Here is a 21,472-nt window from a genome sequence, read left to right as displayed (position 1 = left end):
CTTCATTTAAATAAGAGCTTACGGATTCCTCTGGTTGTTTATGACGTTTTTGTAAAATCATTATAACATATCCGTATGAGCTGTTGGTTCAAATTCCAACCTTATTTTATACTCCAAATCTGCCCACTTGATAAAATATAAAACAAAACACAAAGAAAGTGTAGTGTAGGTTCGAAGATGATAATGAGTCTGCTGTCTGGATATTTACATACGTGTGATCGTACAGCAGTTACCGTGCTTGACTGACACTTCCGGTTGACTGTGGGTGTTGAAAGGCCGTTGTTATATGAATGGAATAAGGGTAACACTGAAGTATGAGTTTTAAACGAAATACGTGACACAAATACTAGGTGTACCAGGTAAGAAAGACAACAGTGTACAAGGTGCAGATGAAGTAAAAGACACAAATACTCTTAAATGTATAGGACGAAAGTAAATAAGTGAAATGGAAGAACAAAAACTTGACTTAATACAGTAAGCCGGACAGCGACAACTAAGACTGATAAATGACGTAAAGCAAAGAGCTACGTACTGGAATCGATTAATCACGATGGCCAGGTCCTATGGGTTCAAATAGTAATTTGGATTATTGCTAATTTTTCAGTAATTATTTTTTATTGTCAACACCACTTTGTCCATTGATACGGTCCTACGTCGCTTCGTGATACACAGTGCCCTGCGACGGACGCCACGTTTATTAGCCATCGTCTAACTACGTGTATGTAGTAGTTTAACTGACCAACACCCCGTTTCATACGCCACGGTGCAAAGTTCAGTAAGTGCCACATAGCCGACGATGACTTATTATTGATACATTGAGTTTTCTTCCCGTCATCAAAGTGATGCCACCGGCTCTGGATGCGTCGCACGACTAGACTCGACGAACCGATCCGCACACACACACCGTCTTCATCAACGCTGCTAACTTTTTGACGTCCGAGGATTATGCCGTACACCACGTACTCATGATATCATGCGAAGATTATCATTAATTGTATTCGTCTTTTCAATTGTTTTTTTTTTTTAATTATGTAGTCCATATAGACAATTATCATTAATTTTTAATATTTTGAAAGTATTTATAGTAAAATTAATACCTTTATCTTTCCATCGTAGCTATAAATCAAACACCTATAATAACGCCTTCTGGCAACTTTATTTATTTCAAAAATGCTTAAAATTAGAGTTAATATTTGTTTTTGTTCTAACATTTGTAAAACAAAAACATAGTAGCTATAAGCTATAATTGGCCTTGCATTAATTAAATGATGTGTGTCGATTAAACTTAGTGTTATTCTCATGTTACTTATTTTTTAATATAATTGTTAAATTGATAATATGAGTAAATTAAAAATTAAACAAATAGGCGAAGAAGAGGAATATTCGGACCAGCAATGGGAAAAAAATGTATGTTATTTGTAGATGATTTAAGTATGCCAATACTTGAAAAATATGGTGCTCAACCTCCAATAGAATTACTAAGACAATGGATGGACCATTCGCACTGGTATGATCTTCAATCTATGTCAAGAATCGATATTCTAGATATGGTATGTATTATAAAGTAGTTCATTTTTTTCATAAACAGTCTTAGATATAACTAAAAACTTCTTTAATTTTTAATCCAACATTTCATTAAATTGTGCATTTTTAGACTACATTAAAATCATATTTCAGCTTTTATCCTGATTATTTAATTGATTTATAATTATAATATATGAATAAATAATAATTAAAGTAATTAAATTTAGTATAAAATTGATATTCAATAATTTAATATCGCAATTTATGCAGAGAAATTAGAAAAATAATAAAGCTGTTCTATATTCCTTTATTATTAACGTGTATAAAAATTTAAAGGGATTGATGCAATAATTTTCAATTAAAAATGTTTGTTACTTAAAATAAAGTTTTATACATTGGACTACAAAGAACTTTCATCAGAAACAAAAATATACTTTTCTAAATCAACTTTTCGCGATGTTTTCAAATGTGCAATTAGACTTTTTCTATCACTTCTAAGTTTTAGTATTATTACTTATTATTAAAAAATAAGTATTTACACAAAAGAAAAAATTAATTAAGAACAAAAAATATTATTTTAAACTACTACTGATTTTGATTATTAATATGTTTAAAATAAGGAAAATAACATATTTAATCTATTTTTTTAAACCTTTAAAGTTGATTTTTGTGAAAGTTTATAATTAAAAAATAATAATGATTACCATAATTTTTAGCTCAATTTGCAAGTTTGAAATTGACATCATTAAATAGAAAATTTTATGAGAATTAAAAAAATTGTATCGTTAAGATTAATATGCAGTCAGGAAATTTTATAATAACTATTTATAGTAAATTTATCAGAAAAGCTCAATATTTGTTTACATTTTTATCGTAATAGATAACTTAAATAGAAATCATAATATTCATTTCCTAGTAATTTTTGGTGTTTAAAAAGATGCTACAATTGAAATATGAACTGAATTGATTTTAATGATTTACTTTAACTAAAATAACTAATCAAAAAAAAGTTGTTAAAAAGATCTAAAAACCCATCATTAATTAAGGTGAAACTAACAATAATTTTGTGTTTAGTTGTGTTAACAGTATGTGTTTAGCGTTGATAATGGTAACATTGTTTCCGAAATACGTATCCGCGACTTTTCATTAATTTTTTTGTGGCTTTGAGTTTAATATTTTTAATATTTTTTAGTTTTTTAAATTAATAATATTTTTAATATAGTTTTAATTTTACTTATTATAGTCTAGTAGTAGCACACACAAATAGAGTATACATAGTAAAATTAATACCTTCTCAGCTTCACGTTGAAGCTAAAAGGTCTGTATTAAATTTTAGTAGCTTTGAGAAGAAAATAAAAAATCTCAGGATTTTCCAATAGAAATCAGGCATTTTCTCCGAACTTATGGTTTTTTCATCTGGTAACCCTATCTATACTAGTCCCAACTATGCCACGTTTACACTATGCTGAATTGTTTTTATTTTCATCATAACAAGTTTTCTCTTATTTACGGAAACAAAGAAATTGTTGAGGGTTATGTCTTCAACTAGATACGATTTGTGATCTTTTAATGTATTGTTCATCAAAATCAATCCAGTGAGAGCTGAGAATAAGTGGTTACAAAAAATAACATATTATAGTAAAATTAATACTTTCTCAGCTTCGCATCGAAATTAAAAAATTCTTGTTGATTATTTTTCTATAAAAAATTGTCTATTGAAGTAAAAACTAAAAAATAATTTTTAATTAAGCAAATTAATAAAATTTAAAATTCAAAAACCAAATACGAATATCTTGATCGCGTTACGAAATATGAAGCAGCGAACGCCCTTTCTTTTCAAGAAACCTATTTCTCATCAGCCATAGACCTTAATTATTAAACTATTGGATTTGTTCTCGTATGCCAACATCTACATCCTATATGTAGACTAGCTATCTACGTCAAAGATACCATCAAGTGATATATCACCCTATTTAAAATTACATATGACGGCATAGCTACCATAGGTGTTAACATAAATGGACTTTCAATCTATAATGTATACAAACCACGAACGCTAAACTGAGCACCCGGGTCACTACCAGTCATCGACAAACCCCTCCCTAGTAACTGGTGACATCAACAGTCAGAGTATCACTTGGAAGTATAAGAACATAGACAAAGCAAGGGAAGAACTATAAACTTAGATATTAGCTTCGAACCTCTATATTCTACAAGATCTAAAAGGCTTACATACATTCTGGTCAGCCAAGTGGAACTCCGAATATAACCCAGATCTGACGCTAATCTACGAACCCAAATGATATCACTTTACCTGCAAATAGGAAAGTTTTAGGGCAGTTTGCAAATAGCCAGCAATGATCGTGGATTCTAATCACGTACCATGCCTTTTTTCACACGATTTTTAGTACAGTAACTATGATCAGCAAACATTTTAAGTGTTATACAATTTTCAGCATTGATGATGGTAACATTTTCCACGAAATTTGAATACGCAAATATTTAATATTTTTTGTGGCTTTTTTAATTTTTATTTTAAATAATATTAGTCATAAGTAATTAACTATTATTATATTTACAGTTAAATCGCTGATGAAGAAAAATTCTATTAAATTTTTAAATATACTACAAAAAACTTAAAATAAATAACTAACAGTGAAATATTAATTATTTTCTTATTGTTTAGATTTTTATTGGTGCTTTACAACCTCCTGGTGGAGGTTCTAATGACATAACTACACGATTTACCAGACATTTAAATGTTATTGGAATAAATTCATTTAGTCAAGAAACTATGTCAAAAATATTCACTCAAATTATTGAATGGCATGTTAACAAAGGATTTTCTGAAGCTATAGTATTACAGGGAAAGGTATTTTACAAAAAAATATTGAGAGTTGATATTGTTTAATAAGAGTTAACTGTTTAATTAGAACACAGTTGAAGCCACATTATATGTATATAACGAAGCTATATCTACATTTTTACCTACGCCGGCAAAATCGCATTATACTTTTAACTTGCGAGATTTCGCAAGGGTTATTAAAGGAATGTTACTATTACCCGCATCTAGATGTAAAACTCTAGAAAAATTTTTCCGTTTGTGGGTTCACGAAACGTGGCGAGTATTTGGAGATCGACTAGTTCATGATGATGATCGTTTGATGTTATTTGATGTTTTAAAAAATGCTTCATATAGTTATTTAAGACAATCAATAGACTCATATCTTAATGACTTAATACCAGCAGAAGACGATTTTCTGAATTCTGAACATTTACGAAATCTATTTTTTGGCAATTATATGGACCCAGATAGTGACAAAAAGATTTATGATGAAATTCCTAATGAAAAACTTTTGTTACAACGTATGGAATATTATTTAAATGAGTACAATACAATTTCTAAGAGCCCAATGACATTAGTTATGTTTAAATTTGCTGTCGAACACATATCTCGAGTTAGTAGAGTGTTGCAGCAAGATAATGGCCATTTATTATTAGTTGGCGTTGGTGGTGATGGTAGACAATCAACTACGAAACTAGCAACTTTTATGGCTGATTACAGTATATTTCAAGTAATTAATAAAAACATTTGTTCTAGCTTATGTAGTATAAAATTTATTTCATTATTTTTATATATAGATAGAAATAATAAAAAGTTATGGTAAAAATGAATGGAATGATGATATGAAAAAACTTTTAAGAGATGCAGGATGCAAAGGAAGACCAATAACATTTTTATTACCTGATAATCAAATTGCCGATGAAAGCTTCATTGAAGATATTAATATGCTATTAAATACTGGTGACATTCCAAATCTTTATCAATCGGATGAACGAGCTGATATATTAGATAAAATATCAATTATTGCTCAACAGCTGGTATGTTCTTTTTATAATACATATTTTTTTTTTAAAGGAAAGTTTATTTACAATCTATAAACTATAATTATTACTTTTAGCTTGGGCTCGCGCATTTTGTACAATTGAAAATTTTGAACCTGTTTTTGTGCTTGTTCCATTAAATCGTATTAACGCGAGTTTTCAAAATATTCCATTATCATAAAAAAATTCTGTTTTTTATTTTAAAGCATGGTTTTTTAAATAATTAAATAAAACTTGCAATATTACTAGTGATGGTCATGTACTTAATTTAGTATATTTGTTGATGTTTTAATTTAATTTTTAGTATAAAGGTGTACCACCAGGTTTTATATAGTAAAATAATCGAAAAAAGGATTTTTATTAATATTGTAATACACTTCAAGAGCTTATATATATAAGCACTTAAAGTGTATTATGAAACGTTTCTACGTTTGTACTCTTTTAAGTTTGTTTTTTGTTAACTTAAATTTATCAATAATACAAAAACACAACGCAAATTGTTCAAAGAATCAACTTATTTTGTTTTATTTTAAAAAAGACGAATATATCTTTACTAAACAACTACCTCTCATATTAGTCTTACTTTAGGAACTGCTTAATTTAGGTGAAGATAGAAGTATAACCCTTTGTATCACAGTTGATAACGGGTTGTTACGAACACCGTTGTAAAGCGCTAAGGGGACTTTTACAAGGAGATAGTTATCTTGATCACGGTTGATAACACAGAGGTTATGAACACCGTTGAAAATTAACTGAATTATGCAAAGGGTGCGATATAACCCTTTAGATCATGGTTGGTAACGCGCTGTAATAAACACCGTTGAAAATTCTATATATTATATATTAAGATATAAGGAAAGAAATAAAGAAACTTACTTACTTACTTACTTACTTAAACTTACTTACTTAAACAATACGAAAAACGGTAATATAAGAGAAGAAGATAATTATTCAAGCAGTGAAGGTGTACCTTATTCTACCCGTCACCACTTGAGTAGTGTAGATTAATCGTTTTACTGATCATTTATTTTTAATATTTTGTAATGAATAAATGTGTATTTTAATATATATTTAATCAGCGAGTTCCCGTTTGGACTGATGTGTAACATAAAAGGGTATAAAAGCATTATTATCTATATAATTAAATAAAACATACATTATATTATATTCTTTTGAATAAAAGTTAACAAACAGCGCTATCCAGCGGACTTTCTTGCAACTGACAAACAGTACTAAAGCTGTAGCGTAACGCTACAATTAATATATATATTCATTTTCTTAAATATATATATTTAATATAGGTTAAAAATTATCAATTTTTCAGGACACATTTTAAAAAATTGTTTACATGTGTTGGTGGTCTCTTTTAACTTTCCCTAAATAGTGACGTAACATATGTATTTGAGTTTTTCATTGGAATTTTAACACATAACATACCATGAGAAAGCTTGATGATTCTATTATACCCTTTTCAAAATTGCTAGAATCAGTGTTTACAAAAAAGTTATAATAGTTTCAAATAACAGAACGTTTTTTTTGAAAAATGTCATTATTTACGGTAGCGTAATTTTAAAATATTTGTTTTAAGTTATGGAGATTTTTCCAATTTTCGGTGCTGACAGGTTCAATTAGATTAAATTCGAAATCTTTTAACGTATTGATCATTAATAAATGTATGTTGAGAATTTTTATGAGCAGACATAAAAAAAAACGTATATCATCACAAAATCAATACTTTCTTACCTTCATATCAAAGTTAATTTAAACTTAATTAATTTTTGCTTCACACCATCTTATAAATATAAGATATATCTTCTAATAATCAGTATAATTTTTTACAGGGGAAAAAAATTGAAACTACTCCTTTAGCACTTTATAATGTTTTTAGTGAAAGAGTTAGATCAAATCTTCATATTTCTTTAATTATGTCACCTATTGGTGATAAATTTAGAAATCGATTAAGGATGTTTCCGTCTCTTATCAACTGTTGTACAATTGATTGGTAAAAATAAATAATTTATTTCTAATTAGAATTAAATTATATATAAGAATATTTTGGTACTAGGTTTACAGAATGGCCAGAAGATGCTCTAGAAAAAGTTGCTCAATATTTTATACAAACTATGAATGTGCCTGTAACCGTTGCTGCATCATGCGTTTCGATTTGTAAATATTTTCATATAACAGTTACAGAGGCTTCAATAAAGTACGTACGATTAATTACTATAAAAAATAATTAATAAATATCAAAGAAATTGATTTATCACTGTAGCAAAACTAAAATTATATTTTAAAAACGTGATAAAGAAACTGATAATTAAAAAGCATTAAAAACTTTGATTTATTGTGAAATAACCATGTACCTTTGAAAATACGTTTTTTCAAAGAGTTTGTAACAAAAAATAAGGTTTAAAATCAATCAATATCACAATAATAATGACATTTATCATAAATTTATCATAAACTTTTTCATCTAGGATACACTATATATTTATAATTTTGTACTATAAATTATTTTTTTCCAAGATAATTATGAAGAAAAATTTTCATTTTTAGTTTATATAACAATTTAAAAAGACACAATTATGTTACTTCAACATCATACTTAGAATTAATAAGAACGTTTCAAAATTTATATAAAAAGAAAGTAGACGAAATTACTACTTACAAAAAAAGATACGAAACTGGGTTAGAAAAATTAAACTTTGCAGCTGAGCAAGTATCAGTTATGCAAGACCAATTAACTGCATTAAAACCCAAATTAGTTGAAACATCAATAGCAACTGAAGCGCTTATGGTCAAAATTGAGCAAGATACTGTGAAAGTTGAATCAAAAAAAGAGGTTATTTTGTGGTTTTATTTATTTTACTACCCCTTTTCTTACTCGTGTACTATTTTAGTCATTAAAGTAAAATATTTTTTTATCCTGAATTTTAAGATTGTAGGCGCAGATGAAGCTCTTGCAAATGAAGCCGCTGCTGCTTCGCAAGCCATAAAAGATGATTGTGAAAGTGATTTAGCTGAGGCAATACCAGCCCTTGAACAAGCAATTTCAGCTTTAGATACCCTTAAACCTGCTGACATTACTGTAGTAAAATCAATGAAAAACCCACCATCTGGAGTCAAATTAGTTCTAGAAGCTGTCTGTGTAATGATAGGGATAAAGTCTGAACGAAAGCCAGACCCTAGTGGATCAGGAAATATGATAGAAGATTATTGGGGACCTTCTCAAAAACTTATTTCAGATCCAAAATTCCTAGAAAATTTGAAAAGTTATAAGAAAGATGAAATCAATCCATTAATAATGAAAAAAATTCGTGAAAAGTAAATATTGTTTATCTATTTAAATTACTGAAGTATACAAATAAATATCTATAAGTAACAGAATTCTATTTTAAAGCCCCGATAAATTTTGATCCAATGATCATTTCTCCAAACAATATTGGTGTTGTTTTTACTATTTTGTGTATTTATTTGTTGTTCTTTTTTGTTTTATTAAACAAAGTGGACTATGGACACCTTCATTTTACATAGTCCAACAGTACAAACTACAAATTTAACAAATCAGCATGGAGGCATTTTATGATGGTTATGTTAATTGTTTATAGATTTCAGTAATGTTAGTTGTTTCTACTAGGGCTGGGTCGATATACAATCCGATATATGTACATCGGATTTATTCGTGTTGGGTTTTTTTAAATCCTATATTTATTCCATATGTATATCATAAAAAAATTGTATTGAAATTTAATAATTATGGTATATTTATTATTAACCCTTAAGCAGCCGCGTACCTATTTTTAACGTTCATAGTCGCGTGGGGGTCTATTAGACCCCATTTCTAAAAAAGTATAAAATATGTATAATAAAGTTCATTTTTTAAAACTCAAAGACATTATTTGTTACCATATGATATATAAATATGGATAACAATTAAAAAATAAATAAATGACAAAATTATGTGCATTACTAAAAATTATATTACGAAAAAAAAAAAAAATCTTAATTTTCAAAATTTCATTAAAAAATTTTGGTTTGTAAAAAAATTATTTTAACTGCAAAATCTAATTTTTAAGACGGTAAATAAAAGCTTTTACTATTAAAAATGTATTTTTATTAATTTTTCTTGTATTTCTTTGAGCTCAAACATGGCTTATATTTACTAGTTTTATATGTATTTACATTTACATAATCATTTTTCTGAATTGAATTTTTTTATTATTAATATTACAATACAATTTAATTATTATAATACAAGTAGGGTCAGGAGGGGTAAATGTGAATAGTGGTAATTGTAAATGAGGCACCGATAATCAATGTGTCCACATTGCAACGGGATGTATTTATTACATGTTTAGTTCGTATTTGTTCCGTATCATCGAGTAGTGGAAATTCTCAATAGATTATTTATTTTTAAAACTTGTAACGTGACAAAAAGTATCTATATATTTTTTTTTGTTTATTTGGATATATGTATATATATATTTGTGTTGAGCCGAATGCGTACTGCGACGGCGAGATATTCAGCTGTGTACTACTTCAGACCGGTTCATGGACGGCATGTGTGTGTACATTCACCCCGCTCCTTTCCTATCTTGAACGTCATTTGCACTGCTCATCGCATACATTATCGCCTTATGATTTAAATTGTTCTTAGTAATTTCCGGCACTGGGTATTAAGTTTTTTTTTTACCCCTATTCTAAAGGCTAGCCGTGTTGTCGCCAACGGACCACCGGGTCAAACGCCGGACGTTTTGTCGGAAATTAGCCATCATCGGAACTGGTTGTCGCTAATTTTCGTCCGTAGCGTGAGTTTTTTGTTGTTGTGTGCGCTGCAACATTTTAAATTTATAGATATATTTTTTCGTGAGTGTCCGCTATTTTTTGAGTATGTAATTTTTAATTTATGGCGTCGGCTATTCCTGCCTCCATTTTCTGTAGCCCTTCGGGGCTGGTAATGTATATTTTTGTTTTTAATGTTTTGAACCAGTTTTTTTTTTATTAGTGCGCCGTGCCATGAGCACGTGTGGCGAGATTTCTATTACATGTTTTTTAGGTGCCCTTATTTTTTTATTTAGGTCCCACAACATGGCAGGCGTGTTACAAGACCACCTGTCATGATTATATCCATATTTTTTGTGATTTTTTTTATAGGTTTTATATTATATTTTATGGGTGATGATATGTATATATTATTGGTACATTGTGGTGACGTAGTGCATTTTATTCCGGGGTGTCCCAACGTCTTGCAAGCTAAGTCTAACTGCCTAAAATCAGTCGCTTAATTGGGACGTATATCCGCCGTGCTTAGCGGCAATGCCGCGATTAATAGCCGGCGGGTACCCGAAGACGTTCATCGTATTCTCTAATAATAAAAGTGTAGGTGTAACTATTTTTTTATTAATACCTTTTTTTTTTCTTCTTTCTTTTCTCTCTGTCTCCCTTTAATTTGTAGACGAGGTTTTTTGACCATTCGGTTTTTTGGCTCGTAGTAACTTAATTTTTTTTTTTTCTTAATAAAGTCCTCTTAATTTAACTTAACCATCATATTTTTCTTTTTTTTTGCGTGATCCATCTTCAATGGACTCGTGTATTTTTTTCCCTTTCAAAAATCATCTCCCCTTAGTTTATAAGGTACGAGCAACGGCCTTGTATAAGATCATCCCTCATTTATATGGTTATGTGACAACTGTCACGAGGTTTTGGTGTACATCTACTATCAACGACTCAACGGACATCAACTTTAATATTTTTGTTTAATTGTTTTAATATACAAAAGTTAATTTTTTTTTTTTAAATCCTTCTGTGGTCCGACATTACACTGTCTCGCCCAGTAGGTTGGCGACCCTTTTCTTGTAATTTTTCAATGCGCCATGAAAGTTACAAATTTTTCGTTGCGGCCAATTAATTTGATTTGTTTTATATTTGTAACCTTTCAAACTTAATTGCACAGACGGTGGCAGATCCACATAATCCCAATTCCACAATATTATATCGATTATAACATTGCATTTACGATAAAACGATATTTTGAAAAAAATACAAGTCCAAAATAAATTATAACGTTCATAGTCGCGTGGGGGTCAATATGACCCATTTCAACTTTGATGGATATTTTAAGTCATACATTTTGTTATCGAAGGTATTTATTTATGGAAATCTATTCAATATTACTATAAAAACCATCTTCTAAATTTATATCTATGTACACCTTTTATGCAATATAATACATCCGTTTTTATTTATGTGGAGGTATGCTAGACCCCCACGCGACTGTTTAAGGGTTAACGTTACAAATAATTGAATGTTATCACATATGCCTTTTTAATGATGATTTTAATAGTGAGATACTTGTATATACTGATGTTACTGTATTATTTTATGTTTTATTTATTTTACGTGTTTTAATAATTTTATCATAGCGTCAGGATATTGGGGTTTGCTTCTGTCGAATATAATGGAACCGCTGACTTAGCCCTTTCGTATTAAGCTAGCCATTCCGAACATTGTGCTACACCACGACAATGCAGTATGAGTCTAGCAGAGCGTCAGTTAGAACATCCGTGAATTAGATTCTCAGGTTTCGCAAACAACATGTTTAATAAGTTAATCTATGTAATTATGACATTTTTGTGTTAATAGTTATTTTTATTAAATTCCAAAGTTAATACAAAGCATCTGATAATAAAGTGTTGTCTCTTCTACCTCCACTCCCATTCACCATGTTACATAGATTACCTCTATTTTAGTTTAACAGTTAGTCTTATTAGATGTAGTGACTATGGAATGATTGAGAATCTTCTAGAACTCAACACAATATAAAACGGCGCGACGTAACAATAACGTTAATCAGTTAGTCAGTCGTCAGTTAATCGGTTAAGTAGTTAAGTACACGTAGTGCATTAATACAATTTTTATATAAATTTTCTTAGTGTTTTAAACAATAAACCGTCTACATTTTTTCTGTTATATAAATTAGTGTTTTTATTTATTTTAAATCAATAAGTGAAGCACTAAAAATTAGTGACCTCTACAAAGGAAAAATGATTGACAAAATAATACCAGAAACAGCAGATAATATCATTATATTTGGCGTAAAGCTGCCACCATTTTGGAAATGTGACCCAGCTGCATGGTTCAAAAGAGCCGAAGCTCAATTTAGACTATGACACATAAGTAAATCTCAAACAAAATTTAACAATACCCTGGCCATGCTAGATGAAGACATAATAGGAAAAGTAAGTGACATTTTAGACTTAGACAATACCGAAAACTGTTATCAAAATTTAAAAGATAAGTTCATTAATACATATGGTAGAACTTATGAAGAAAAATTTCGCAAATTAATTTCCGGAATTTCATTAGGCGATGAAAAACCTTCATTGATGTTGTCGAAAATCAAATCATTAGCCGGACAAAATTGTCCTTCTCACTTAATAAAACAAATGTGATTACAACGCTTACCTAAACAAGCCCAAATAGTACTAGCAGTAGCTCCAAAAACAGCAACTGTCGACGAACTTGCAGAAATGGCCGACCGAGTAGTTGATATCTCTATGAATACATTGAACCAGATAATATAGAAAATAAACTAGCGGACCTCCAACAACAAATTAAGCAACTTCAATTAAAGCGAGGACGAACTTATTCAAGAAATACACGGTGGAACCACTCACGTTCAAAATCTCGGTCACGTTACAAATCAGAAGGACCATTATGTTATTTCCATTACAAATTTCGCGGTAAGGCACAAAAATTTGTTAAACCATGTAAATGGACCACAGAACCGGCAATCAAAACGGAAAACTAAAAATGCCCGCCGTGCCTACAATCGAGACACGGAGGGACTCTCACTGTTAAGAAATCCTAGACAAAAAATCTAATCAAAAATTTTTAGTTGACAGTGAAGCCGAAGTTTCAATAATAAAACATAACAACTTAGACAAATGTAACATTTCAACTCGAGTACTTTACACTGCAAACAATCAAATTATAAGGACCTACGGAGAACGAACAATGGTTTTAGATCTAGGACTTCGTAGACAATTTCGCTATACATTTATAATTGCAGATGTAACTCGTTGTATTCTAGGAGCGGATTTCTTAGCAAAATTCAACTTGCAAATCAACCTTAAACGCAAAAATGGACATCTGAAGCAAACGAAGCATTTTACACATGTATAGAATTATTGGAAAAATCTACACACTTAGCACATGAATCAGCCAAACTAACACTTACTGCAGATGCCAGTAATAGGGCAATCAGTGGAGTTGTACACCAAATAATTAATAATAAATCGCTTCCACTAGGCTTTCACAGATGCAAACTAACAACTACTGAGCAGCGATACTCGACCTATGATAGAGAACTTCTAGCCATATGTGATTGTTGTAGACATTTCACTCACTTATTAGAAGGCAAGGACTTTACAATTTATATAGACCACAAACCATTAATTCATGCTTTTAAACAAAAACTAGAAAAAGCATCTGAACGACAGCAACGACAACTTTAAATTATATCACAATTAACTACTAACATACAGCACATTGCCGGATCAAGCAACATCACAGCAGACTACCTTTCAAAAGTCGAAAGCGTATCAAATACATCTGACCCGATAAACTTAATAGAAGAAATCGCCAACGCACAAGATAAAGATTATATATTAACCGAATTTTTTTTTTCTGAAAACTGCCATAACATTTTCAAAAATGAACAAATCAATATAATTTATTATGGAAAAAAAATTTCGGACTTTATTTTGTCTTCACAGTTGAAACATACATCAAAGCTAATAAAAAAAAAATACAATTTTTGTAAAAAAATTCTTTTTTATATTTTTAACTTAATAATATTATAACTTGTTAAGACTTGTTATTATCAGTGCGTCAGTACTAGTGCGACAACGGCCGCAATAACCTATCCGCTAGCTCCGCTCAATGTTAATTAATTATAAATTGTATAGAATTATATTTGTGAATTAATAAATCATTTTTATATTAATTACATAAAATTATATTGTTAAGAATTTCATTTTTATATTATACAGTCCGCTAATCATTAAAAACAGAAATAAAATAACACATGAACCATTACGTGGCGTTAACATATGGTCCTATCGGTACGGATCGATTTAAGTGCGATCGTGAATCATTACGCGACTGAATTTGCAAGGATTAAATAAAATATTACCAGAAGTATTAGTATTGAGGGTAAGTAAATATACTGTAACATAGTGGTGGGTTGTTAAGTAAATCGAGCGTTCGTTGCGCATATATAGAAATAGAATTGCAAAAACCCAAGTTCAACAGTCAACATGGCAACAGGTGAGGTGAGGAATGAGTTAGCAGTATGCATTATAAGACGAGGACAGATAAAGGCACAACTAACAAAATTCCAAGCATTTATAAATGACCTAGCAAATCATAACAATCAAACCCAGATAGGATTGCGTTTGGAAAAAATAAAAGAAAAGTGGAATGAGTTTGATAACATACAAAATAATATTGAAGCGCTTGATCCGAGTGAAGAGAATTTAGAGTATCGTGACATATTTGTTGATACTTATTTTGAAGTTGTGGCAAAAGCAGAAGATCTACTTAAAAAAGTTGAAATTCCTATTAATGTTATTTCAAATAATCACGACAGGGATTCTCTCAATAGTCAAATAAATAATTATAATTATATGAAGGTAAAACCTCCCGAAATACCGACATTTGGAGGAAAGTTTGAAGAATGGTGTTCATTCAAAGATCATTTTAATTCACTTATTAACTCAGATAGCAATATGCCAAAAATACACAAATTTTATCACCTAAGAAGTGCATTAACTGGTGAAGCGAGTTTATTGATACAAAACTTAAAAACTACGGAGGCAAATTACGACATTGCATGGTCAATTATAAACAACCGATATGAAAACAAACGCATTCTAATTCAAGCGCACACAAAAGAAATTTATGATTTAGAGGCAGTTTACGGGGAATCGGCTGTCAAATTAAATAAATTCAATAATTCGTTAAAAGCACATATGCAAGCATTAAAAGCGTTAGGCGAGGATCCAGAAAAATGGGGAGCTTTACTGCTGCACGTAATTTGTAAAAAAATAGATATGGGCTCTATACGTCAATGGGAACAAGAAAATGATCACAATACAATTCCAACGGTTCAATCATTAATGTTGTGTTTGGATAAAAGATGTAAAGTATTGGAGTCGATTGAGTCAGCAAAAATCTTTTCTGGAAAAGATAGTATTGATTACATAAGTAATAAATTTTCAAAAATGCACAATAAAAAAAGAGTAACTGCATTAGCAATTCATACAAAAATGCAGTGTTATATGTGAAAAAAACCACATCCTATTTATAAATGTCCAGACTTTCTATCATTAAGTCTAGATAATCGAAAAATAAAAGTAAATGAATTAAAACTATGTTTTAATTGTTTAAAAAATGATCATTTTGTTGATCAGTGCAAGTCAAGGAAATGTATGAAGTGTCAGGGGGAGCACAATTCGCTCTTGCACCAGTCGATTGAGAATGAGAACACGAGTAGCAATGCACAGATCAATATGCATACTGTAAACATAAGTCAAAAACAAACATTATTAGCAACAGCGATAGTGAGAGTTATGAACACCACGGGAAATTATATAGATGGACGTGCATTACTTGATAGTGGTTCTCAGAGCAATTTTATGACTACAAATTTAGTAAACAAGTTGGGTTTAAAAAGAGAAAAGGTAAATGTACCTATCAGTGGTATAAGTGAGTCAAGAAATAGCATCAAATATAAAGTGACGGCTTCTATATGTTCAAAAACCGGTCCATACGCAACAACAATTGATTTTTACGTACTACCAAAAATAACTGGTTTACTACCAAATATGTCAATGTATAACATTAATATCCCAGAAAATATTATCATTGCCGATTCAACATTTAATGAACCGGGAACCGTCGATGTATTAATTGGAGCTGGTACGTACTGGGACTTAATGTGTGTTGGTAAATTTAAAGCACATCAAAACGGACCGTACTTGCAAAAAACTTGTTTAAGATGGGTAGTTTTCGGGGAAGTCGCAGATAAGTGTGAGAACAATAAAGTTACCTGTATGTTGGTTATGGAAAATAAAGAAAGATTATTGGAAAACAAAATTGAAGCCTTTTGGGAGATTGAAGTACTTGACACAAAGCAATATTTTCCCACAGAAGAAGAAACATTGTGTACAGAGCATTTTAATAAAAATACTACGCCTAATAATAACGGTAGGTTCATTGTAAGATTACCGTTTAAAAATAATGGTCAATTAGGTTATTCATACTACTCCGCTTTACGGCAATTTTTATCGTTGAAAAATAGATTAATTAAAGATAGTAGCTTATATGATAAGTATAAGTTATTTATGCGTGAGTATGAAAAACTCGGGCACATGAAGTGTATAGGTAGCGTTAATAAAGATAAAGACGAAATCAATCGAGCCGATTATTATTATTTGCCGCATTCATACGTACTAAATGATAATAGTCGCAGCACTCGTTTACGTGTTGTATTCAACGGTACGTCAAAAACTAGTAATGGCTTATCGCTGAATTGTATTTTAATGAACGGTCCAAAAATACAGCCTGACCTACTAAATATTGTTGTACGTTTTCGTACACATAAATACGCATTTTCAGCTGACATTTCAAAAATGTATAGACAAGTATTATTACATGAGGATGATCAGAATTATCAACGTATATTATGGCGTTCAAATCAATCAGATGAAATAAATATTTATAAATTATGTACTGTGACATATGGACTCGTACCATCCGGGTTTTTAGCTATTGGTTGTATTAACCGCATATCTGAAGAAGTTAATGATTCACAGTTGAAAGAAGTATTAAAAAATGATTTTTGTATAGACGATTGTTTAACAGGAGCAAATAGTTTGGATGAGGCTTTATGTTTACGTGATAAATTGATTGAATGTTTGAGAAACTATGGATTTGAACTATTTAAATGGTCTTCAAATAACGTTAGGTTATTACCCAATCAGAAGGATAACAAAGATGATTACGGCAATGTTTAAAGAAAATATTAAAACATTAGGGTTGTGCTGGCAGCCAACAAATGATTATTATACATATGACATCAAACTTCCAGATCTCAATAAAAGCAATATTACAAAACGGCATGTTCTAGCAAGTATTGCAACTTTATTCGATCTGTAGCGAGGTGTAATATATATAGAAGTAATAAACACTTTTATGATTTAATAACAACTATACTATATTACAACGAACTAACAAATAACAAATAACAGCGAGAGACGAAGCGCGTTTAAGACAGAGTGCGTAAGTGATTGACTGATCGATTGATTGACTGGAGCGACGATCTTGCCCTTAAATAGTCAGAGGAATCTTCTAGAAGCGGCGGCGGAACTCTCTAGAACATTCGACCGCCACACGCTTATGTAGAGCGACGAATCTTCTAGAGGCGGCGGCGGCCGAACATTCTAGAATATTCGACCGCCACAGATCCTTTAGGGCTCGTGGCACCAGTAATTATTGTTGCTAAAATATTCATGCAAAAATTATGGCAAGAGAAAATAGATTGGGACGAGCAGATACCTAAATTATTACTAGATGATTGGTTAAGGTACATAAATAATTTACAGTATCTCAACACTTTAAGAATACCACGGTGGTTAGGTTGTGAGTTAAATGTAAAAATTGAAGTACATGGGTTTGCAGACGCATCGCAAAGGGCGATTGGTGCATGTTTGTATATGCGTACAATCCACAACAATTTAATTACTACAAATTTAATATGTGCAAAGTCAAGAGTGAGCCCGTTGAAGTGTGTCACTATACCAAGATTGGAATCAAACGCTGCAGTACTTTTGGCGAGATTGGCTAGTACTATAATTCCTGCACTGCGATGTAAGATAGACGCACATTATTTTTGGACTGACTCCACAGTTACCTTAGCGTGGATAAAATCGAATCCGAACACTTGGAAACCTTTTGTAGCTAATCGAACTGCTGAAATAAGTAGAAGAACTAATACATCTGCCTGGAGACATGTAATATCAGGTGACAATCCAGCGGACATTATATCTCGAGGTTGTGCTCCGGAAGAATTAAAAGGTAATATACTTTGGTGGAACGGACCAAGGTGGTTACAAGAGCATGAATCAAAATGGCCAAGTATGTGTACTATTGGGAATAAACTAAATGTAGTAGTGGAGGAAGAGAGGAGAAGAGTATATGATTACACTTTATTATCAACTACGGTCAATTCATTGTCAATTTTTCAAAAGTATTCGTCGCTAAATAAATTAGTTAATGTAGTTGCATACATATTACGTTTTAAGAAAAATTGCATATCTAAAGTAAATAAAACGCAAAAAAGTACTGGAGTTTTATCTCTAGACGAAATTAGGGAATCAAATAATTTAATATTAAAATCACTGCAAAATAAATATTTTCATTTAGACATAGAAAATTTATGTAAAATTGGTAAAGTATTGCCAAAAAGTAAATTATTCAATTTAAACCCATTTTTATGCAAAGATGGTCTGATAAGAGTAGGTGGTAGATTAGAAAATGCAAATGACTTATCACACGATCAGAGACACCCAATTATTATTCCAAAGGAGGATAAGATTACAGAGCTATTAATCATACATGAGCATAAGAGACTATTACACGCAGGATCACAAGCGGTATTAGCGTCTTTACGATTACGTTATTGGATTTTAAATGGCCGCTCAGTAGTGAGGAAAATTATTCATAAATGTGTTGTTTGTTTTAAGGCAAGTCCAAAAAGTTATTCACCTATAATGGGTAATTTGCCATCAGCGCGCGTAGATAAGCCAGCTCGTTGTTTTGAAACTACCGGGATAGACTACGCTGGACCCTTTTTATTGAAATTCAGTAATAGACGAAATGCAGCAGCGCAAAAATCGTATATTTGTATATTTGTTTGTTTTGCGACTAAAGCCATACACTTAGAATTAGTCAATGATCTGAGTACCGATGCATTTCTAGCAGCATTAAATAGATTCATTTCAAGACGGGGCATTTGTAGTAAGATTTATTCAGACAATGCTACATGTTTTCAAGGGGCAAATAACAAATTAAAGGAATTAAAAATTTTAATTGAGTCAAAGAATCATCTTAACAGGGTAAATCAATTTTCAAATGACAATAAAATAATGTGGCACTTCATACCCCCTAGAGCCGCCCACATGGGTGGATTATGGGAGGCTGGAGTAAAATGTGTTAAAAGGCATTTATATCGATGTGTTACTAACGTACCCATGACATATGATGAATTTTACACGCTTCTGGTACAAGTTGAAGCTTGTTTAAATTCAAGGCCAATATGTCCAATTTCCACAGATCCTTTAGATCTATCTGTACTTACACCAGCACATTTTTTAATAGGGGNCACCAACACATTTTTTAATAGGGGACTCTTTAGTAGCTTTGCCTGAACAAGAATTATCCACATTTAAACAGAATAGACTAAAACGGTGGCAAAGAGTTCAACAAATAACTCAACGGATATGGAAGCGATGGAGTATGGAATATATTACTCAACTTCAGAAAAGAACCAAATGGAAAGAGAATGGGAAGCAAATGTTGCAAGTCGGGTCGATGGTAATTATAAAAGACTCCAACTTACCCCCTTTGAAGTGGTGCTTGGGAAGAGTCATGGAAGTATGTCCAGGTAGCGATGGTGAAGTAAGGGTAGTTTTAGTGCAAACGGTCAATGGTCTTAAGAAACGTGCAGTGCAATACTTATGTCCTTTGCCATTCGACGAGCCGGTAGATAATGAATTTGATAAAATAAATGGTTAATGTTTCATCTAATTTTATAAAAATATATTTGTTTATATGTATATGATATTATGAAGTTATATTTTTATTGTGATTATTATTTTTTTAATGAACTTCATTTATTTATGAGCTGGAGTTATGCCATCAATATTTATTTTAATGTTTTATTTTTGTGCCGTTTCCTTTTTCATTGTGAATAATTGTTTTGTGAATCCCATATTAATTATGTCTTTTGAACCTTATTGGTTCAAAGGGGGCCCTATGTTAAGACTTGTTATTATCAGTGCGTCAGTACTAGTGCGACAACGGCCGCAATAACCTATCCGCTAGCTCCGCTCAATGTTAATTAATTATAAATTGTATAGAATTATATTTGTGAATTAATAAATCATTTTTATATTAATTACATAAAATTATATTGTTAAGAATTTCATTTTTATATTATACAGTCCGCTAATCATTAAAAACAGAAATAAAATAACGCACGAACCATTACGTGGCGTTAACATAACTTTTTGAAAAATGTATGGATCAATATAATTCATTTTTTTTATAGATACATGATGTCTTTACCTATCATTTGGTATATTTTTTTTATAAATCTGACTTTTTACCTGCCCACAGAGGGGGATTTAAAATGACAACATTTCACAAAAAATTTACTTTTTCAACTTTACTTTTGGAAGTGTTCCGTAAAGTCTGACACTTTTATATATATCTTAAATTAAAGTTAATGTAATATACTTTATTATGGAAAAAAAAATTTCGGACTTTATCTTGTCTTCACGGTAAAAATGACTACCGAATGCTATTTTTGTGTGAAAATTCTCGATTTTGTATTTTACATTTTTAACTTTATTATGCTATAACTTTTTGAAAAATGTGTGGATCAATACAGTTTTTTTATGAGAAATAGTATGTATTTACATTCGACATACTTTATCTTAATCAGAATATAAATAAGGAAATAGCAGATCATGTAGCTTTAGGAATAATCCATCAATTTTTTTAAATTAAACACTATCTAAAGATTTGCATCGAAGCAACAGTGATTTTAATCACTGTCAGATATCATTATACTTGATCCAACTATGCCACGTCACCACTGCGCCGCGACCCCTGTGTTTGGTTTGTTTTTATTAGTTCCTATACAAATTACGAATATTTTATTCATTTTTAAATTTGGATATCTGTAAATGTTTAAATTTTTTTGTTACTCTTTGTT

General features: G+C 30.7%; 1 protein-coding gene across 4 annotated transcripts in view; it reads left to right on the top strand.

Annotated features, from left to right (window-relative positions):
• Positions 1 to 21,472, top strand: part of LOC126899129 (dynein axonemal heavy chain 3) — a 236,275-nt gene that overhangs the window by 162,393 nt on the left and 52,410 nt on the right. For 2 of the 4 annotated variants that reach the window (XM_050673685.1, XM_050673684.1), the window contains exons 34-41: positions 1,367 to 1,550; positions 4,211 to 4,396; positions 4,458 to 5,099; positions 5,167 to 5,406; positions 7,251 to 7,411; positions 7,475 to 7,615; positions 7,966 to 8,251; positions 8,348 to 8,733. In XM_050673685.1, coding sequence (XP_050529642.1) covers positions 1,367 to 1,550; positions 4,211 to 4,396; positions 4,458 to 5,099; positions 5,167 to 5,406; positions 7,251 to 7,411; positions 7,475 to 7,615; positions 7,966 to 8,251; positions 8,348 to 8,733 — 2,226 coding nt within the window. Of the gene's footprint in view, positions 1 to 1,366; positions 1,551 to 4,210; positions 4,397 to 4,457; positions 5,100 to 5,166; positions 5,407 to 7,250; positions 7,412 to 7,474; positions 7,616 to 7,965; positions 8,734 to 21,472 lie in introns of all 4 variants that reach the window. The other 2 variants (XR_007702488.1, XM_050673683.1) reach the window with 1 other exon arrangement.

Source organism: Daktulosphaira vitifoliae, unplaced genomic scaffold, assembly GCF_025091365.1.
Source record: "Daktulosphaira vitifoliae isolate Bord-2020 unplaced genomic scaffold, ASM2509136v1 Scaffold_2, whole genome shotgun sequence".
Taxonomy (NCBI): domain Eukaryota; kingdom Metazoa; phylum Arthropoda; class Insecta; order Hemiptera; family Phylloxeridae; genus Daktulosphaira; species Daktulosphaira vitifoliae.
Note: the sequence above shows the minus strand (reverse complement) of the source record. Positions and strands in the feature narration are given on the sequence as shown.